We start from the raw sequence: 19162 nt of genomic DNA, 5'->3' as shown, positions 1-19162 counted from the left end.
TTCATATCAGCATCAAAAAAACAAAAACCTGGAAAGCTATCAATGACAGAATTCATTTACCTATAAAGGAATGATAAAAGACAGACTTCTCAAAAAAAGTAGAAGTCAGAAGTAGGCAGAATAATGTCTCCAAACTGCTAAGGGAAAATAGCAGACAATCTAGAATTGCATAACAATAAAGCTATAGCCAAAATCAAACGTAAAAATAAAGATTTTCTTAAGACTAGGTGAGCTTGTCACTCACAGACCATTGTTAAAAAAAATTACTAAAAATGTACTTCAATAGAAGGAAATTAAATCCAGAAGCAAGGAATAGTTAGAAAAAAAGCAAAGAAGTGAGTATGTTGGTTTATTTATGTAAGTGTAGATTGTAAATGATAATGATTAAGGCAGGCTCAAAAAAAGGTGAATTAAAATAATAGGCAGTAACATGGAAGATGAAAGAACACATTCTAAGGTCCTTTTATTTTCAGGAGGAGGACAGAAATATGATTAACTTGTATATTAAAAACTTAAGCATAACCGATAATAGAAATAACACTTCCAAACCAGTTGGGGGAGGGGAATATTAAAGCTATCAACCTGATAGAAAACAAGAAAGAAGGAAAGCAGCACATAATAAATTAAAAACACAAAATAAGTTTTCATATGTGTATATATGTATATATGACTGCAAAATATAGGTTCAGATCTACCAGTTTTCACAATAAACAAAATTATCTTAGTGACTATATAGATTTTGTTTTAGTTAGCCATGTGCTACTAATAAAATACACTAAAAATAATGCAAAGTTTATTAGCTCGGCATGGTAGAATATGCGTTAGTCCTAGCTACTTGGAAGGCTGAGGCTAGAGGATCATTTGGCCCCAAGAATTCGAGGTTACAGTGAGCTATGATTATGCCACTGCACTCCAGCCTGGGGGACAGAGCGAGACTCTGTCTCAAAAAAAAAAAAAAAAAGAAGTCCCACCCTGCCCTGTGGATTTCATAATTGAACAATATCCGGGTGCGAAAGTGGCATTGAAAAACACTGATGTCTTGCCTAAGAGACTAGGATATCATTCACTAAGGATGGTAGCTGGGGATGTTCCACTTTGGAAGTAAGAAGAAATTCATGTTCATTGAGTTCTTCCTAAGTCTTAGTTAGGGCCTACAAGGAAATTAAGAAGGAGCATCAGAGAGAAGGACTTGTGCTGTGTGTCATGGAAGCCCCGTCACAGGAGAACTTGGAGTGGGTTATAGCATGGGAGCCCCAGAAAGAAAGGAGAATTCAAGAAGAACAGAGATTTTTTTTTGAGACAGAGTCTCGCTCTGTCGACCGGGCTGGAGTACAGTGGCCGGATCTCAGCTCACTGCAAGCTCCGCCTCCCGGGTTCACGCCATTCTCCTGCCTCAGCCTCCCGAGTAGCTGGGACTACAGGCGCCCGCCACCTCACCCGGCTAGCTTTTTGTATTTTTTAGTAGAGACGGGGTTTCACCGTGTTAGCCAGGATGGTCTCGAACTCCTGACCTCGTGATCCGCCCGTCTCGGCCTCCCAAAGTGCTGGGATTACAGGCTTGAGCCACCGCGCCCGGCCAAGAACAGAGATTTTTAAGGATAAAATAGTCAGCAGTATTTCTGCTAAACACAAGGGGTTAACCAGAATAAGTATTGAGAAGCCACCCTTGGATCAAGCTTTAAGAGGACAGATTAGCAGGGTATTGGGCCTACTGGTAAGAGACAAAGGAAGACAATGGGAAGTAATAAATTGGGAAAGCAAGAGTGTATTTTCCCTCAGGAAGTTCAGCACCTAAGGGAAAACAGTGGATGGTGAAGAGAGAAGCAATCTCAAAGGAAGTTATCTTGGAATAGGCAATAACCATATTGAAGAATGAAACCTTAATTATCTACAGCCCTCAGGGAAATGAGTTTCCTGGGTAGCCATCTTTTCTAGGTGACCTAACACTTGCTTTTTAAAAATACCAACCTAATTTTGACCATTTAAAAAATATGCAGAGTCACTAGTACTAGCAGCATCAGGGTGGTCTCTTGTTCATCTTTCATGAATCTAATAAAGCCAGTCATTTCTCCATGACTGCAGGACTTGTTGACGCCTGTCTGGAGCTTAAAATAGCCATACAGAGTTGCGTTTTGAGTTCTTGTATCTGTTTTTTGACATCTTTGAGTGTCTATTTTTTTTTTCCATGTCTCATGGTTAATGTGCTAATGTAGTAACAAGGTTTGAGGGAGGCATATCTCACACATAAGTGTGAAAACTCAAACAGGCTTATGAACTACAAAAGGATTGAGTATCTTTTATTGTCAGGCATATTTTCTCATAGCATACCATAATTTTCTATGTCTAGTCAGCTCATAGCTGGGTTAAGGTAAGTTCAGGCGTGATAGGCAAATAAACTTAGCCAGGTTTCTGAACCTAAAAAGCTCAGGTGCAGACTGGTCAATCACCAGGATAATAAACGTCACTCTGGTGTGGCTGGTGGCCTTTCCAGACATGTGTTTATGTCTCATATACAATTTAATATAAAACTAAGAGTAAGCTGGGATGATATGGTTTGGCTCTATGTCCCCACCCAAATCTCACGTCAAATTGTAATCCCCGCATGTCAGGAGAGGGACCTGGTGGGAGGCGATTGGATCATGGAGACAGATATCCCCCCATGCTGTTTTTGTGATAGTGAGTGAGTTCTCACAAGATCTGATGGTTTAAAAGTGTGGCATTTCCCCCTTCACTTGCTGTCTCCTGCTGCCATGTAAGTAAGACATGCCTTGCTTCACCTTCGCCATCCAGCATGATTGTAAGTTTCCTAAGACTTCCCCAGCCATGCGGAACTGTGAGACAATTAAACCTCTTCTGCTTATAAATTACCCAGTGTCAGGTAGTTCTTTATCGCAGTGTGAGAACGAACTAATACATGAGGTGAGCAGCTGAGAGGCTCTTCTGACTATAGTGTATGAGCTGCAATATGTCGATTTTGAGATATTTACTTAGCTCTTCAGCCAAAGACCTCTTTGGAGGCCTTTATTTCCTGATCTCAAGAGGAGAACCTCAGGACAAACTGGTTGCATCTTCCCTCAAGAACAACTTAAAGATTTCTGCTTCAAAGATGATAATTCTCTCAATACAGATAGAAAAAATTATTCACCTACTACCCCATCCTCTAGAAGGAAAGGTATTTATTTCTATTGACTATAATATCCTTTCTGCTGTGGTGGATGTTACACTTCTGTCTGCTATGCTATCTGGGCTGTACAAATAGACTTGATCTTCAAAGACTGTACAACTTGGAATCTTCACAGTCCTGGGATCATTTGCTAGAGCACTTGTTCTTAAATAATGCAATGATGATGCAGTTCTCAACATGAAAGTCTGTGAATTTTAGCAAAAGAAATGGAGAGGCTTCTGGTTTTCTGAATTCCATAACTCACAGTTCTGAAGGCAAGACTACTGAGACATTCCAAGTAGAGAAAGGTCACTAGCAATATCAGGGTGGTCCCTTGTAAAAGGCCTACAGGCTGGCTTCCAAGAGGATTTATACGGTGACATTTATTATCTTGATGATTTACCAGTCTGGCTCTTAGCTTTTCAGGTTCAGAAACTGATTTAATCAAGATACAAAAAAGAGATTCATTATCAGAGTTGGTCTCACCTTAACCAAGCTCACAAGATTGATCTGTAAACCAAAATGCCACTTGACATTTACGCAGAGAAATATAACTGATGGATATTCTTAAAGTACAAATGACTAGCTCATTCTTTCCTGTAGGCAGGCCTATGCAGGGAAGCAGATCATAATCAGGAGGTTCTTTGGTGAACATGAAATCAGAATAAAGCTGAATCATATGCTTAATGGTATAGGCTAAGAGAGTAGTCCATCCCACACCAAATATGACCCTGCCAGTGGAACTAAGTTCCTTTGAAGGCTGTCAACTATGACTCCCTCTGCTCTGGTCAGTGTTTGGATAGACACCTGCCAATGTTTTGTCTCATTTTTTTATGCCTCAGGGCTAACCCAGGCCCATAGCCACCCAAATCACCTCCCAAGTTAGTCTTTCTCCTAGATGTTAATACTTTCCATCAGTTTATAGTGTCATTCTTTCCCCTTAAGCTTACAGTTTAAATCTCAGCAATCTTATTTTCAAATTCTTAAGAGATCCCTTGCTGAACTTACATTGTTCAAGAGGAGAGGGTGACATTGACAAGTAAACAGCTCGCTCACACCAAGACTTGTCATTTACCAAAAAAAACTCTTCACATTCTTGCTATATGCTTATGCCATGTTGTATTATTTTTAATATTTTTCCTTAACTCATTTTTAAAAATTTAAATGATTTTTACAATAAAAAATGACTATTCTTTGTCACAAAAGCAACATAACTCTAAAACTAAATATATTGAAAACAAAAGTTCTTATTTTTCCCATGTACTTTTTTAGCTAGATACCATTTATCATGGAAAGCTCTGAGCTTGAGCAGCTCTTTGAGCTACACTAGCAGCAGACAGACTGCCCTCAATATAATCAAAAACATCAAAAGAGGACTGAGCAGGTCAATAATGTAAGACATTATCTAATGTATTTATATTTAGTGCCTTATCCCACTACCATGTAAACAATAATCTCACATTAGGTGTTCTACATTTTGGGAAACGATGACCTTGACTTTTTCTTATTGTAAGTGTATGTGAAACTTATTTATACAACTATAGTGATGCCTCCCCCTTCCCAGCCTCACGTAACCCTGGCTTCTGCCTGATGCTCTACTGACTGTCTCGTTCCTGCCTCTCCTGCACAGGTACACACTGGCAGCTCAGGACCTGGTGATGCGTGCCCGGGGTGTGCTGAAGGACAGAGGATGGCGGATATCTAATGACCGACTGGGCTCAGGAGATGACATTTCTGTATATGTCATTCCTTTAATACATGGAAACAAGCTGTCATGAAAAAGGCCCAGAGGATTGGGAGGACAGAGGGGAAGAAAGCTGGGATGCCTCTTGGCAGGACGGAACTGGGAAGTGCCCCAGCTGAGTTCCAAGTGACGCAGTCTCTTCCCAGCCCAGGTGGGGAGTTCGCGGCCAAAAGGCTATGCTTCAAGATGACCCTTTGGTTTCCATTTCTTCTTTAGTAACATGTCAACTCAACAAGAGCAAAACACAAAGGCTGCTACCAAGTGTTGTATTTCAGTTCCTTTCTTAGGCCTCCGAGGTGGCCATTGCCTATTCGGGGTATATATGTCATATTTATTTTATCTCGAGTAGCTGGGGCAGCCATTTTCAGGTGTAAATGGCAGAGGACTCTTCAGCCTGTCAAGCTGCCAACTTCTCTACGGGTTAAAAAGTGCTGCATTGGGAAGTAGGGGTCATGCCTCAAAGTGTAAGTGCCCACCTTCTAGGAAGCCTGAGATTTATTTCAGGGATTGCTGTCTGACCCCCGCCCCCTTCTCTTTTCTATTCTTCTGTTCTTCTCTTTTCTATTCTTCTTCTCTGTTTCTATTCTTTTGTGGCAGTGGTGGAGTGAGGCAGGGATTTGTTTTACTTTTTATTTTTTCAGTTTTTGACATTCCTTGAATCTGTTTTTTTTTTTCCCCCTCCATAGAACAGGCCTGGGACTTTCCAACACCCTGCTGAGGAAGTTCTGCGTCAAAGTCCCACCCAGGCTGGGTTGTCCCCACATCCTCCAGCCCACACAACCCAGGCAGCATCTGGGCCAGTGCCCTGCATGACAGAGGATCTTTGTTGTGTAACGTTTGTTCCCAAGTTGCATTTTCTCACCAAATCAGTGTGTTTTCATGAAACTATGAGTGTTTCTGTGGACCAGCAGTTCCTCTGTTGTCTTCAGTGGTCTCCCTGTGTGTCTCAAGGGTTCTCTGTGAGAGTCTGGATTTTCATTTCTGGAATGGCTGGCCCCATCCCACTTTTCTGTGTCATGGGGATACATATAAAGCAGTGTTTAATAGAGCAGTTTAAGAAGTTCTTTGCATCTTTTGGTTCACCATAGCTCGTCTGGGGACCATCTTGGATTCAGGTTTCATGGCTTGTGACTGTCCCCCAAGCCCACTCCAAACAAAGTGTAAGGATCAGAGTTCTGTCAAGGAGCAGCAGTTCTGTTCTCCCCATCATCTTTGTGCAAGGTCCCTCGGGGCGGGGGATGGGGGGGGCACTTAAATAAAAGAATTTGAAATGGGTTGACTGGCCATCCTCATGCTGTGCTCCTTTTCTCTAGAGAATCATGTCCCAGCTCTTCCAGGTCCCACATCTGAGTGTTCACCACAAGAGCAGCAGCCGCAGGCACAGCGCGCGCCGTATCTACCTGCTACTTCTCCGCAGGGAGGAATGGCCAAGTAGACTGTAAAACTTCTGTCTTTTAGGCAGACCTGTACAGCCACAAAATTACCTAGTCTTCTTCCTGCTGAGCTGAGGTATTGCCACCATTTTGACAACTTTGAGTAATTAAAACACTCTTCTGACCCAAGAAGGAAAAAGGTCACTGATGTGACCCCCTCGAATGCTAGAGAGCTAATTCCAGTTCTCATGTTTGTTTGAATTTCTTCCCCAGAGGAGAGGAGAGAAACTTCTCCTCCAGGGCGATAAATCACCTGCATTTCTGGAGTTGTCCCGTATTTGAAAAGGCCTGGAGCCCCTCCTACTCAGGAATGAACTCATTCCACGGTGTGGAGACAGCGCCCTGTCTGGCAGGTGAAGCCCTGTGGGAATTCACGCCAGCCGGTGTTTGTGGAAGTGTTGGCCTGGGAAGAATGGGACTTCGGCCTTGTCAGGAGTTGTCTTCATCTGACGGCACGTTTCCTCCCCCTACAGTAGATCTTAGCTACCCCAGATAGCTCTGTGGAGAGAAGTCTGTGGAAAATGCTTTGCTTCCTGGCAGAGTTTGATGCTGTGGGAAAACCTTCAGGCATGCGACAGCAGTGTGGTCCACTCCCTGTTCTGTCCTGGTGCTCAGAGTCATGTGTAAGTAGGAAACCTAAGCAAGTCTTCCATAGAGGACCCTGAGCTGCCGTCTTTGGGATCCTTCCTGTGTCCCCGCTGCCTTTCATTTATTTGCTTTCCTGGGCCTCTATCTGGGCCCTACTTTGAGCTTTCTCCAGTTTTATTCAAGCCACCAGAGTAAGAATTTGGGTGTAGATGTCACAACTACCTTCTACTCAATTCACCAATTCATTTACTGCTATGGCACGTCTCAGGAAAAACTCTAGAAACCTCTACATCTCTAAATCCTCTATAAAATCTTGAGCATTTAGTCCTGCTGGTTTTAGTTAGAAAGGCATCCAGGAAGTGTTTTCATAAGCCCCCTTGGGTGGAAAGATCTTAGTTATAAGATAAAGTCATATTTGTGTTTGGGGGATGGGAGGAAGACTATAAATGAGGTGAAGAAATCAAAAGTGGGAAACATGATGTAAATGAAGCATGGCAGATCTGCCCAGCACTGATATCGCTCTATAAACTGAGCTTACTCAGTTTTGGCCTTATTTTTTACCCAGGCCCCATGTCACCCAGTCCTGAAACAGTAACTGTGTCTACATAATGGGTTGGCCCTTGATGCATTCCTGGAAAAGTCAAAGGACGCACACTTCGAAACTCTGCAGAACGTATTTATACATGGTTCTGAAATCTTGCGTATCTGACCTATAGCCAAATCTGCTTGCTCGAATAGCCTCAGAGGAAGTCTTGTTTAATAAAAAGCTTTTGATGTCCTAGTCAAGTCTTTATGGTTGTCTTGAGGGGTGTGTGGCTACTTTAATGAAAGGCTCTTCTGCTCTAAATCTCTTTGCTGGGACTGGGCCTCTTCAGACTATCTGGTGAAACTCCTTTCCTTAGAACAAACTCAGTCCATCCGGACTCTGTGGCATTTTGTTAGATGATAACCAAAGCCTTGTTCCTGCAGCCAGTGTCAGCAGTCAGAGAGGTGGAGGGTGTGTTCTGCTGCGGTTGCGCATGCCTATCAGCTGTTCTTGAGGTGGAAAAGAAAGGTGAAAATCGGACTAGGCCAAATACTCAGCTGTCTTAATAGGACAAAGCCTTAAGCAGTGGAAATTTCAGTTATTTTCCACAGTATTCCATTTTGGAGGATTTGGGGTGTTTACTTTTTAAATTCTTAAACAACTTAACCTCCATGAGGCTTTGTGAAGTCAGTGGTGACCACCCTCCTCTTACTGTGTTCTCAGTATTCATTCACTTCCAGGGAAGAATGACAGCCACAGGGAGATGTTGGTGGGGAAGAATGACAGTCCCAGGATCCAGATTTAGCCTCAGATCTTCCCCATGCAGGCAGGGTTTTCCATTTAACAAGAGCACTCGTATGAAAACATTAGGGACAAATCTCCCATGTCTTTAACATTCTGATTCTCCTCTTGATATCCCCTTCCTCACCTGCCAATCAACTTTATAAGGCCACAAGTGGTCACTGGTTTTCCTTCCACAGGTTTGAGGTTCTCAGCTTTCCTTAAGTGACCCAGCAGCTCCGCTGTTTTCAGAGTGAATATGTTAAGCTTTGATGAGATTCTATTTTCAGTAAGTTAGTGCTTCTGGGACACTTGGAGAAAGCTGTGAGAGTCATTGTCTATGCAAAGAACAACCAGGCTGATCCTAAAAGTTATCCAGTCTGAGAAAATGGTAAAACAAGGTCTGGCCACAACACAGAATTTTATGTGAGGAACTCAGATTTTTGAGGACTTACACTTGCAGAGAAAGGTTGCAGCCTGCACACCATAGCCCACCTCTCTGAGCAGACTGTGGTTCTGTGTGGTGATGTGGCACATGTTTGTACACTGGGGTTTTTCAAAGGACGCTACGCGAGCAGCCTGACTTGCCTCTTCTGTGAGGACTGTGGCTTTTGTCAGATGGCGTGCCAGTCTGCAGAGGACTGCTCTTTCAAATCCACAGTGTTATCTGTGTAAATAGCTTTAATTTTTCCTCTGTGTCTTAGGTGTGAAGTTTTGTTCATGTAGCAACCAGGTAGAGTGACCAAATAAGGCTGTAAACGTGCTGTAGTTTTCTACTGTGATGTACTTGAAGGAGAACCTGTGTCCTCTACTTTTCTGATCTCCCTCAAGTATTTTCTGTTTGTTTCCTGAGTCCTGAGGTTATTATTTCCCTCCTGTTTTGCCCCGTTTTTTTTTTTTTTTTTTTTGGAGACCCAGGGAGGCCCATGGTGGAGATCATTTGTAAGGGGTGGATCATGGTCTGGGTTTCCAAAACTACCCTACGTACAGTGAATGAGAGAAATCTGCCTGGAAATTGTTTCAGAACCATGTACCTTTATGCTTTGTGATTGTGAAACGTTGACTTTTTTGTAACCCAAAAATGAAAACTGTTTAGTAAAGGGGATCTATTTTGTGTGTTTTGAAACTTAGGTGCAATGTCCCCTGGAAAAAGCTAAAGAAATGTATATGTTCAATGACATTTTAAAATAAAATATTATATATATGTATATAGGACAAATTCAGCAAAACTTTTTTCTGTCTTTTGTATGAATTCAATGTGAAGTTTCTTTATGTCAGGTGATGGTCAGGTAATGGTCTGGTTTCTTTATATCAGGTAATGATAATGATACAAAGAGTATCATGGCTCAATGTGAGGTTATCAACTGTGAACACAGACTCAAAATCCAAAGGGAATGGATGCCAACACTATAAGCCTTCACAGGAATAACAGTAAAGACTAATACATTTCAACTATGCCTCTAGAGGAACTACCATGGATACCATCAGTAAACACATGAAGAATTCAGAGAAAAGAATTACTCCCAAGAGATATTCTTAAGTGAGAGGCCTAGAGCCTCATCTTGCTAAAGACAGTAAGAATCAAGACTTCCCTTCATTGCTTAAGCATTTTAAGTATGACAAAGGGTTAGTTAGTAAAATGTACCATCTTATAGAGAAAAGTTACTGTAACAGGTGGGATAAGGCATCAGAGTATGCTAATTCTGCTTAGTTCTGAAATCCAGGAAGTTAAAAGTTATCTATAAAATACCAACGACATATTTTAAATGACCAGGCATGGTGGCTCATGCCTGTAATCCCAGCACTTTGGGAGGTCAAGGGGGGACGATTGTTTGATCCCAAGAGTTCAAGACCAGCATGGGCAACATACCAAGACCTCATCTCTATAAAAATTAGCCAGGTGTGGTGGTGACTGCAGCACTGCCTATAGTCCCAGCTACTCAGGAGGCTGAAGTAGAAGGATCACTTGCACCCAGGCTGGGGCTGCAGTGAGCTGTGATTGTGCCACTAAACTCCAGCCTGGAAGACAGAGGGAGACCCTGTCTCAAGAAAAAAAAAGAAAAAGCTATTTTGAATGATCCATGGTCTTGATTCACAAAGGAAAGCTAAAAGTGGAAGCTTGGGAAGAAGAGAATGGAAGACAAGTCATATGAGAATATGATTATCGTGAAACATCCCAGCTCTGTTCATCTTCACTTGTACCCTAATGCTGATGCTGCCTCCTTCTCCCCCACTCAGTAGTGGAAAACAATGGGAAAAAATCAGTGCTTGGATTAGATACCAGGATTAGATATTGGGATGTTTCTTCTCCATGGAAGATGGAGGAGTCTTCTAACATTCCGTCATGATTAGCTCTTGAAAGGTGTGGCAGTTGTCTCCCAAAATGGCTGCCAACAATGCTTCCTAGGTCTGTGTGCAAGTTTCCTTTTCCCATCAAGAGGTAGAGTTTGTTTCCCTACTCCTTGAGTCTGATCTGGCTTGTGACTTGCTTTAATAGAATGCAGAAGTGACATTCTGAGACTTCCAAGCTGAGATCTCTGGAGGTCTCCTAGTACCTGCTGTCACTCTTGGAAGCCGGTCACCCTGGGAATATCAGACTAGATTAGTGAGTGAGTGGAGGCCACATGGGAGAGAACCACCGTGCCGAGACATTGGCAGTGGTGCCCGAAATGAGTCCCTCCAGGTGATAACATGAGGAGAGAGAGGCCTAGCCAGCTCTCAGCTATTTGGGTCATTCCACTTGAAGTCACAAACATTATACAGCAGAGAACCATCCCCACTTAGCCCTGCTTAAATTCCTGGCCCACAGACCCATGAACAAATAATAAGGTACAGAGAACCTGGCTCTTGGGGTTTGGGAGTAAAATAGTTAAAAATGTAAAATGTTTAAAGAGAAAATGGCATTGAGAAAATACACTTCTGACGTGGGAAATAATCTTCCATATAGAATGTGGTAGGGTGACTGAAATGGGAAAACCAGTTTTTTTAGCAATAATGCAGAGATGAACTGATAATCCCTGCATTCACGTGTATGCTTTTGCTGCTGCTTGCAGCTGGTAATGAGCCTTACTAAGCCAGGAAAATGATGGCCATTTGGAGGCTATGAGCCTAGAAGGGGAGAACACTAATTTAACCACACATTTATGATAGGACCATCCTATGTTATACTACTTATGACCTTTGGTACAGTCAAGTGGTTCTTTGATTCCAAAGAACTTAACAGTGTTAGGGGAAAATGAGACCATTTTAAAATTGTGTGTGTATATTTAAAAATTCTCATTTAAAAATCTCAGCTGGACATGGTGGCTCATGCCTGTAATCCCAACCTCTGTGAGGGCGGGGTGGGCAGATCACTTGAGCTCAGGAGTTTGAGACCAGCCTGGGCAACATGATGAAACCCAGTCCCTACAAAAAAATACAAAACTTAGCCCAACGTGGTGGTGCACACCTATAGTCCCAGCTACTCAGGAGACTGAGGTAGAAGGATCATTTGAACCTGAGAGATCAAGCCTGCAATGAGCCACGATCGCATCACTGCACTCCAATCTGGGCGAGAGAGCGAGATCCTGTCTCAAAAAAAATCCTTGTCTACAAAATAGTTCACACTTGTTGCCACCCCAGTTGTTTCCTTTAAATGACAAGCCAAAGAATGAATTACATTTCCTAGCAATTAGTCTGCCTTTTTAACTGTGTTCTCTATCATTAGAACCCGAAAAGACTGCTGCTCACTCAGTACATTCCCTACATTTTCAGTCTGTCTTTCACTTCTGACAAGATCCTCTAGCTAGCTAGCCCTTTTTGCTTTATTGATTCCAATTAGGCTGCCTGTGAGACATTCCAAGTATGACTGAGCACAAGGTGGGGGCAGGGTGCACCTCGGTTGTCTTCCAGGGACTGGGTCACATCAGTTTGTTTGTGCAAGTGGGGCCGTGGACAGGGCTTTGGAAGGTCTGAATGCAAATCTAAAGGGCAGCTCTTCCCTGAAAGGGGCATACAAATCTGAGCTTTTTTCTTTAATCCTCTTTTTAAAATTTGATATTTGCAAATTTAGTCACTATAAAGTAAAAGTAGGTGAGCTCATTCAGAATTGTGGGTGGGGGTGTAGGAATGGTTGACATGAAAGTGAGAGAAATGTGAAGTTACAGCACCAAAATGTCCCAAGCTGAGCCACCTCACATCCTTTAAACACTATAGGAAGTGTAGGCTTAGTGAAAAAACATCTTTGATTTAAACTAAATAACTGTAAAACCCGAAAAGGGTGGTCTTAGCAGTTCTGAATTAGATATTACCTCCCTATTGAGTTTGGTCAGTGAAAAAAAAGAGTTGGGAGAAATTTCTGGAGAACTGTGAAGTCTCCACTATTACTGTCTTAGGTGAAAAACCTAAATTCCTTATTTTGGGAAGTTTTTTTTTTTTTTTTTGATAAAGGGTCTTGATCTGTTGCCCAGGCTGGAGTACAGTAGTGCAAACATGGCTCACTGCAACCACAAATTCCTAGACTCAAGCGATCCTCCTGCCTCAGCTTCCTAAGTAGCTGGGACTACAAACATGTGCCACCATGCCTGTAGAGACAGGGTCACACTATGTTGCCCAGGCTGGCCTCAAACTCCTGGGCTTCCATCTCAGCCTCCCAAAGTGCTGGGGTTATAGGTGTAAGCCACCGCACCCAGCTTATTCTTGTAATTTTTAAATACAAGTCAGAGAATATTTGGCCAATCTACCAATTGCACCGTAGAATTTGAAGGAAAATTAACAGTGTGGTTGTTCTCATATTTGCAAAAAAGATAAATGCTATCATAAGTATTACATGCCTTAAAATGCAATGCAAATAGACTCAAATATTTGTAGATGAAATATTACCAATGTATGTCTTGGATTTGCTTCAAAGTAATAAAGGGAAGGGAGTGGACGGGTTTACAGATGAAACAAGATTGGCCATGTTGAAGAAAGTTGTGCAAACTTGGAAATAAAAGGATGACTGCATGTTTTTTTTCAGTGTCTTTCCTGGAATATCATCTGCCAGTGCCACCCAAGGATTATTTATTTAGTTCTTAGGTTATGGTTCTGCAAACTTTTTCTGTAAAGATCCCAATTGTAAATATTTTAGGCTTTATGAGCCATTTGGACTCTGTTAACAGCTACTCAAACCAGCTATTGTTGCACGAATGCAGCCATAGATAATCTGAACTAAGATCTGTTTTAAGACAGTATAAGGTCAAGCTTTATTACTTGACTAGAAGAATTAACTCATAAGAAAGAGGCCTGATCTTGCCTCTCTGGTGTGAAATGAAGAGAGTCAAACACATGAATGAACATTCACGGTCTATTGCTAAGGAAAATTCAGGTAGATCCATAATCATTTATCTTGTTTTATAAACAGAGGGCAATTTATAAATTTGCCAGTTTGTATTCTAAGGTAGTCCTACATTCAGCTTTTAGTCATATTGGTGGTAGATGCATCGGGGTTGTGATACTGTATTTTCTCAAAACTATAACACTATCAATTTTATAATCTGCCACAAATTGAAAATGGTTAATATTTTTTTCTAATTTAAAAGGAGGAAGTTAACCCATCATTTGCTACACTCTAGTCATGAGGCAAAGGAAAGCATACATGTACTCTGTTCTTAACAATAATAAAAGTATCTCATAATAAAAAAGTTTCTTATGCCCCATGCTGGCTACTTGGGGTTAATTCTTTTATCCCCTGCTCAGGTAGATGTTATCATTTTTTGCAGATGAGGAAATAATTTCATTCTATTGTGATCCGAGAACCTACTTTGTATGATTTCAATCCTTTTAACGTATTGAAGTTTGTTTTGTGGCTCAACATAGAATCTATTCTGGAGAAGGTGCCATGTGCAAATGAGAAGAATGTGTATTCTGCTGTTGTTGGCTGTTCTGTAGATGTCTGTTAGACCCAGTTAGTTCATCATACTGTCCAAGTCTTCTGTTTTCTTTTTGATCTTCTACCTAATTTTTCTATCAATTACTGAAAGTGGGGTATGAAAGTCTCCAACTATTACTGTTGATTTGGCTGTTTCTTCAATTCTGTCTTTGCTTCATGTATTTTAGGGTGGGGGCTCTGTTGTTAGGGCATCTGTGTTATGTTTTCCTGATGTATTGGCCTTTTTATAAAGTATCCTTTAGTCTCTGGCAGCAATTTTTGTCTTAAAGTCTATTTTGTTACATATTTGTAGGGCCACTCCTACTCTTATTTGGTTACTTTTTGCACAGTACATCTTTTCCCATCCTTTCACATTCAGCCTATTTGCATTTTTGAATCTAAAGGGTATTTTATAAAGAAATGTAGTTGGGTCATTTTTTTAAATTCATTATTCCAATTTCTACCTTTTTTCTTTTTTTTTTTTTTTCTGAGACGGAGTCTCTCTCTGTCGCCCAGACTGGAGTGCAGTGGCCCAATCTCGGCTCACCGCAAGCTCCGCCTCCCGGGTTCGCGCTGTTCTCCTGCCTCAGTCTCTCAAGTAGCTGGGACTACAGGCACCCGCCACCACTGCCGGCTAATTTTTTGCATTTTTAGTAGAGACGGGGTTTCACCGTGTTAGCCAGGATGGTCTCGATCTCCTAACCTCGTCATCCGCCCGCCTCAGCCTCCCAAAGTGCTGGGATTACAGGCATGAGCCACTGCGCCCAGCTGCCAATCTCTACCTTTTGATTGAAATGCTCAGTCCATATACACTTAACGTGATTAACGATGAAACAGGAATTACATCTGCCATTTTGCTATTTGTTTTCTATGTGTCTGTCTTTTTACTCCTTTATTTTTCCATTACTGCCTTCTTCTGTGTGAAATAATTTCTAGTATACCACTTCCTGTTGTTTCTTTTCTTTTTTTTTTTTTTTACTTTTTGCAACTCACTTTGTTTCTTTATAAACTTCCTCTCCCATGGAGAAATATATTGTTATAGTCATTAGCTTATCTCTTTTTAAAAAACTCTATGCTAACAGCAGCGGAGCCAAGAGGAGGAAAAACATAAGTTACAATAGAAAGGCACTTAGAACCTGTTAAAATACTGATGTCCTGGAATGTGCAGCAACAAACCAACCACAACATTGAAAACTACACTGGCCCTTCCAAACCTGGTCCATCACTGAATCACATGCTGAGCTCACTTCCAGTGCCCTGTTCCTCTGTTCTGCTGGAGTCACAAACCCATAGCCCCTGCCAGGGACTTAAGGCCTGGAGCCTTCACAGGGGTAGGTGGTGCTCGGGTCCTGGGTGAGGCCCCAAGAAAGGAGATCAGCTCCCTCCTACCTTGCTCACAGCCTCTTTGAGGGGCAGAGCCAGCACGGCTGGGCCTTTTCAGGACTGGGGTCCAAAACTCAGCAGCAAGATGGGCGTGGTCAGGGTGACTCCTCTGGGACAGAAGGGCAGTTCAGGAAAGGGTGGGGTCAGCAGAGCTGCCTAAAGGAACCATTACTGAGGACCCCACTGTTCTCCTGACAGTTATTTTCTTAATAGTTGTCCTGAAGATTACAGCAACATCTTAAAACAATACAGTTTGGATTAATACAAACTTAATTTCAATAGTAAATAAAAACTTAGCTGCAATATACACTTCCATTTCCTTCCTTCTCTTCTGTGCTGTTTGTCATACAAACTACATCTCTCTACAGTATAAGCCTGTACTTATTACTAATAAGTTTAGTAATTATTGTTTTATGTAGTTAAATTATATGGGAGAAGAAAAGAGTTACAAACAAAATACATTTCTACTGCCTTTTATGGTTTCTGTGTATTTACCCCTAGAAGCGTTCTTTATTTCTTCATGTGGATTCAAGTTACTCCCCAGTGTCCCTTCATTTTAGCTTGAAGGACTCCCCTTAGTATTTCTTGTAAGTCAGGTATGTGGCTCATGCCTGTAATCCCAACACTTTGGGAGGCCAAGGTGGGAGGATCACTTGAGGCCAGGAGTTCAAGACCAACCTGGTCAACACAGTGAAACCCCATCTGTACAAAAAACTTAGCCAGTGTGGTGGCTCACGCCTATAATCCCAGCACTTGGGGAGGCCGAGGTGGGTGATCACTTGAGCTCTGGAGTTCAAGACCAGCCTGGGCAACATATCAAAATCCCATCTCTACCAAAAAATACAAAAATTAGCCAGATGTGGTGTCATGCACCTGTAGTCCCAGGTGCTTGGGAGGCTGAGGTGGGAGGATTGCTTGAGCTAGGGAGACGGAGGTTGCAGTGAGCAGAGATCATGCCTGCACTTCAGCCTGTGTGATAGAATGAGACCCTGTCTCAAAAAAAAAAAAAAAAAAGAAAAGTTTAAAAATAAACCGAGGGCCGGGCGTGGTGGCTCAAGCCTGTAATCCCAGCACTTTGGGAGGCCGAGACGGGCGGATCACGAGGTCAGGGGATCGAGACCATCCTGGCTAAAACGGTGAAACCCCATCTCTACTAAAAAAAATACGAAAAAACTAGCCGGGCGTGGTGGCGGGCACCTGTAGTCCCAGTTACTCGGGAGGCTGAGGCAGGAGAATGGCGGGAACCCGGGAGGCGGAGCTTGCAGTGAGCTGAGTTCCGGCCACTGCACTCCAGCCCGGGCTACAGAGCAAGACTCCAGTCTCAAAAAAAATAAATAAATAAAAAAAATAAACCGAGTGTGCACCTGTAGTCCTGGCTGCTTGGGAGGGTGAAGTAGGAGGCTCACTAAACCCAAGAGTTTGAGGTTGCAGTGAGCCATGATCACACCACTGCGCTCCAGCCTGGGCAGCAGAGTGAGACTCTGTCTCAAAAAAAAAAAAAAAAAAAGAAAAGTATTTCTTGTCAACAGGTCTGCCAGGGCTGCAAACCTATTCTGCCTCACTGCTGGCTGCTAGTCTGCTGGTGCTCAGAGCTGTCACGGTTGAGAAGCTGTTAGTGTTCGAGCCTACCACAGATCTGGAAAGAGGGGTAAGGAGACTGGTCAAGTAAAAATGTTACATACAGGCGAGGTGTCACGTGCCCGTAATTCCAACTACTCGAGATGCTGAGGTGAGAGGATCGCTTGAGCCCAGGAGTTTGAGACCAGCCTGAGCAACATAGCAAGACTTTGCCTCTAAAAGTAAAAATAAAAATTAGCTGGCCATGGTGGCACGCAGCTGTAGTCCCACCTACTCAGAAGACTGAGGTGGGAGGATCCCGTTTGAAGCTGCAGTGAGCTATGACTGCACCGCTGCACTCCAGCCTGGGTGACAGACCTTGTCTCTTTAAAATAAAATGTCACGAAGCTCCCTATTTTTACTGAGATTCAGCCATTTTTCTTGAATACACATTCCTCAGATTGTTGCAGTCCTTTGGTTAATTTCCAGAGTTCTGAAAAAGTTGGTTCTGGCAATTTTTGCCAGATTTTTCTCTGTATGGAGTAGATTTCCAGAGGTTTTTATTCTGCCATTCTGAAAGCCCTTTGCCAGATGAAAAAGATAAAAGTTCAGGTAGGTAAAGCAGTTGCCCATGGACACAGTGCCAAGCAGCACCAAAGCCAAGATTTCAAATCCAAAGCTTATATGTAGTCAACACCCAACTGCCAATTACCACTCCAGTTTTCTGTAACTTCTCATTAGATAAGAAGGGGTAGTCACAAAACCTCCATTGTGTACACCCTTATTTGGATGGCATTTTTAACAAAGCCCTTTCACATCGAATCCCCATCTGGGAACTTTGTACTGAGACACACTAACTAATCAATGTCATCTGCTGACCCACCAGCACCTTTTTCTGTAAAATGTGTTTTTGTCACAGGCATCTTATTTTCCTCTCATCTAGTTTTGACTCTTGCTCAGCTGTAGCTCTGCCAACAGCTCCTTAGCATACACTATGAAGGTGTATGTTGGCAAGGCTTGTCTTCATGGTGACATGGAGTACCAGACCCCATTATAAGGCCCTTACACAAGCAGAATGAATGGTGTGTTACCCCAGGAGTTGTAACCAGAGTACCTGAATCTTCTAACTTTTCAGTAAATAGGGAGGAGCAGGTAAGATTTGGCTCTCCATAAATGCCAACTAATAGTCAAAAAGAACAGATAGTCAGGGTCTGGAAGAATTGAAAAAAATTATGTTCAAATCCTCTTGAACTAGAAGTATGCTTAAAACAGATCCTACATTCTTGAGCAGTGGTCTGTAATAGAAGTAATGGTAAAAGGTAAATCTTTTACCAGGGTGCCCAGTTGCACTATTTGGTATAAAACCCAAAGTGTCTGGATGGAAAGTCATTTGCTGTAGTGGTATCAATATTACAGCTCTTGACATCTCTCTCTGTGGGCTCAGTTGACCTGAAATAAAATGGCCATTTCACATACTAACAGGGCATTTTTCCATGATCTGTTTGACCCCTGCCTCTGGGCTCAGCAATAAGAAGAGTGACAAAATGACATTTTTAGCAGAACAAAGGAACAAAACCCAAAGAATTTAAGCTTAAGGGAGCTTAAATCTAACAATGAAATAGCTGTGAACGTTTAGTTAATACCTGTTCCTTCCTGCAGTGCTTCTGTAGCTCGGCAACATCACCTGGGAGCATTAAATAAAACCGTGTCTACCAGGGCAGACCTCAGACCAATTAAATCAGCATCCCCCAGGGAGGGACCCAATCATCAGTATCTTTTGAATGTTTTGGCCAGGTGCGGTGGCTCACGCCTGTAATCCCAGCATTTTGGGAGGCCAAGGTGGGTGGATCACCTGATGTCAGGAGTTCGAGACTAGCCTGACCAACATGAAGAAACCCCATCTCTACTAAAAATACAAAATTAGCCAGGTGTGGTGGCACATGCCTGTAATCCCAGCTACTTGGGAGGCTGAAGCAGGAGAATCACTTGAACCCAGGAAGTGGAGATTGCGGTGAGCTGAGATCACACCACTGCACTCCAACCTGGGCAACAAGAGTGAAACTCCATCTCAAACAAACAAACAAAAAAAAGTTTTCTAGGT

General features: G+C 42.4%; 1 protein-coding gene and 1 non-coding gene across 2 annotated transcripts in view; one reads left to right on the top strand and one right to left on the bottom strand.

Annotated features, from left to right (window-relative positions):
* Window positions 1-9451, top strand: part of PPM1H (protein phosphatase, Mg2+/Mn2+ dependent 1H) — a 288477-nt gene extending 279026 nt beyond the window's left edge. The window contains exon 10 of the mRNA XM_023225107.1: window positions 4794-9451. Within this exon, the coding sequence (XP_023080875.1) occupies window positions 4794-4941 (148 nt within the window). The 3' untranslated portion in view covers window positions 4942-9451. The remainder of the gene's footprint in view (window positions 1-4793) is intronic.
* LOC111551282 lies at window positions 2187-2287 on the bottom strand. The gene has a single exon (XR_002734312.1). It is a non-coding gene; the product is annotated as a small nucleolar RNA U13 (small nucleolar RNA).
* Window positions 9452-19162: the final 9711 nt, after the last annotated feature.

This window comes from Piliocolobus tephrosceles, chromosome 10 (assembly GCF_002776525.5).
Source record: "Piliocolobus tephrosceles isolate RC106 chromosome 10, ASM277652v3, whole genome shotgun sequence".
NCBI lineage: Eukaryota > Metazoa > Chordata > Mammalia > Primates > Cercopithecidae > Piliocolobus > Piliocolobus tephrosceles.
Note: the sequence above shows the minus strand (reverse complement) of the source record. Positions and strands in the feature narration are given on the sequence as shown.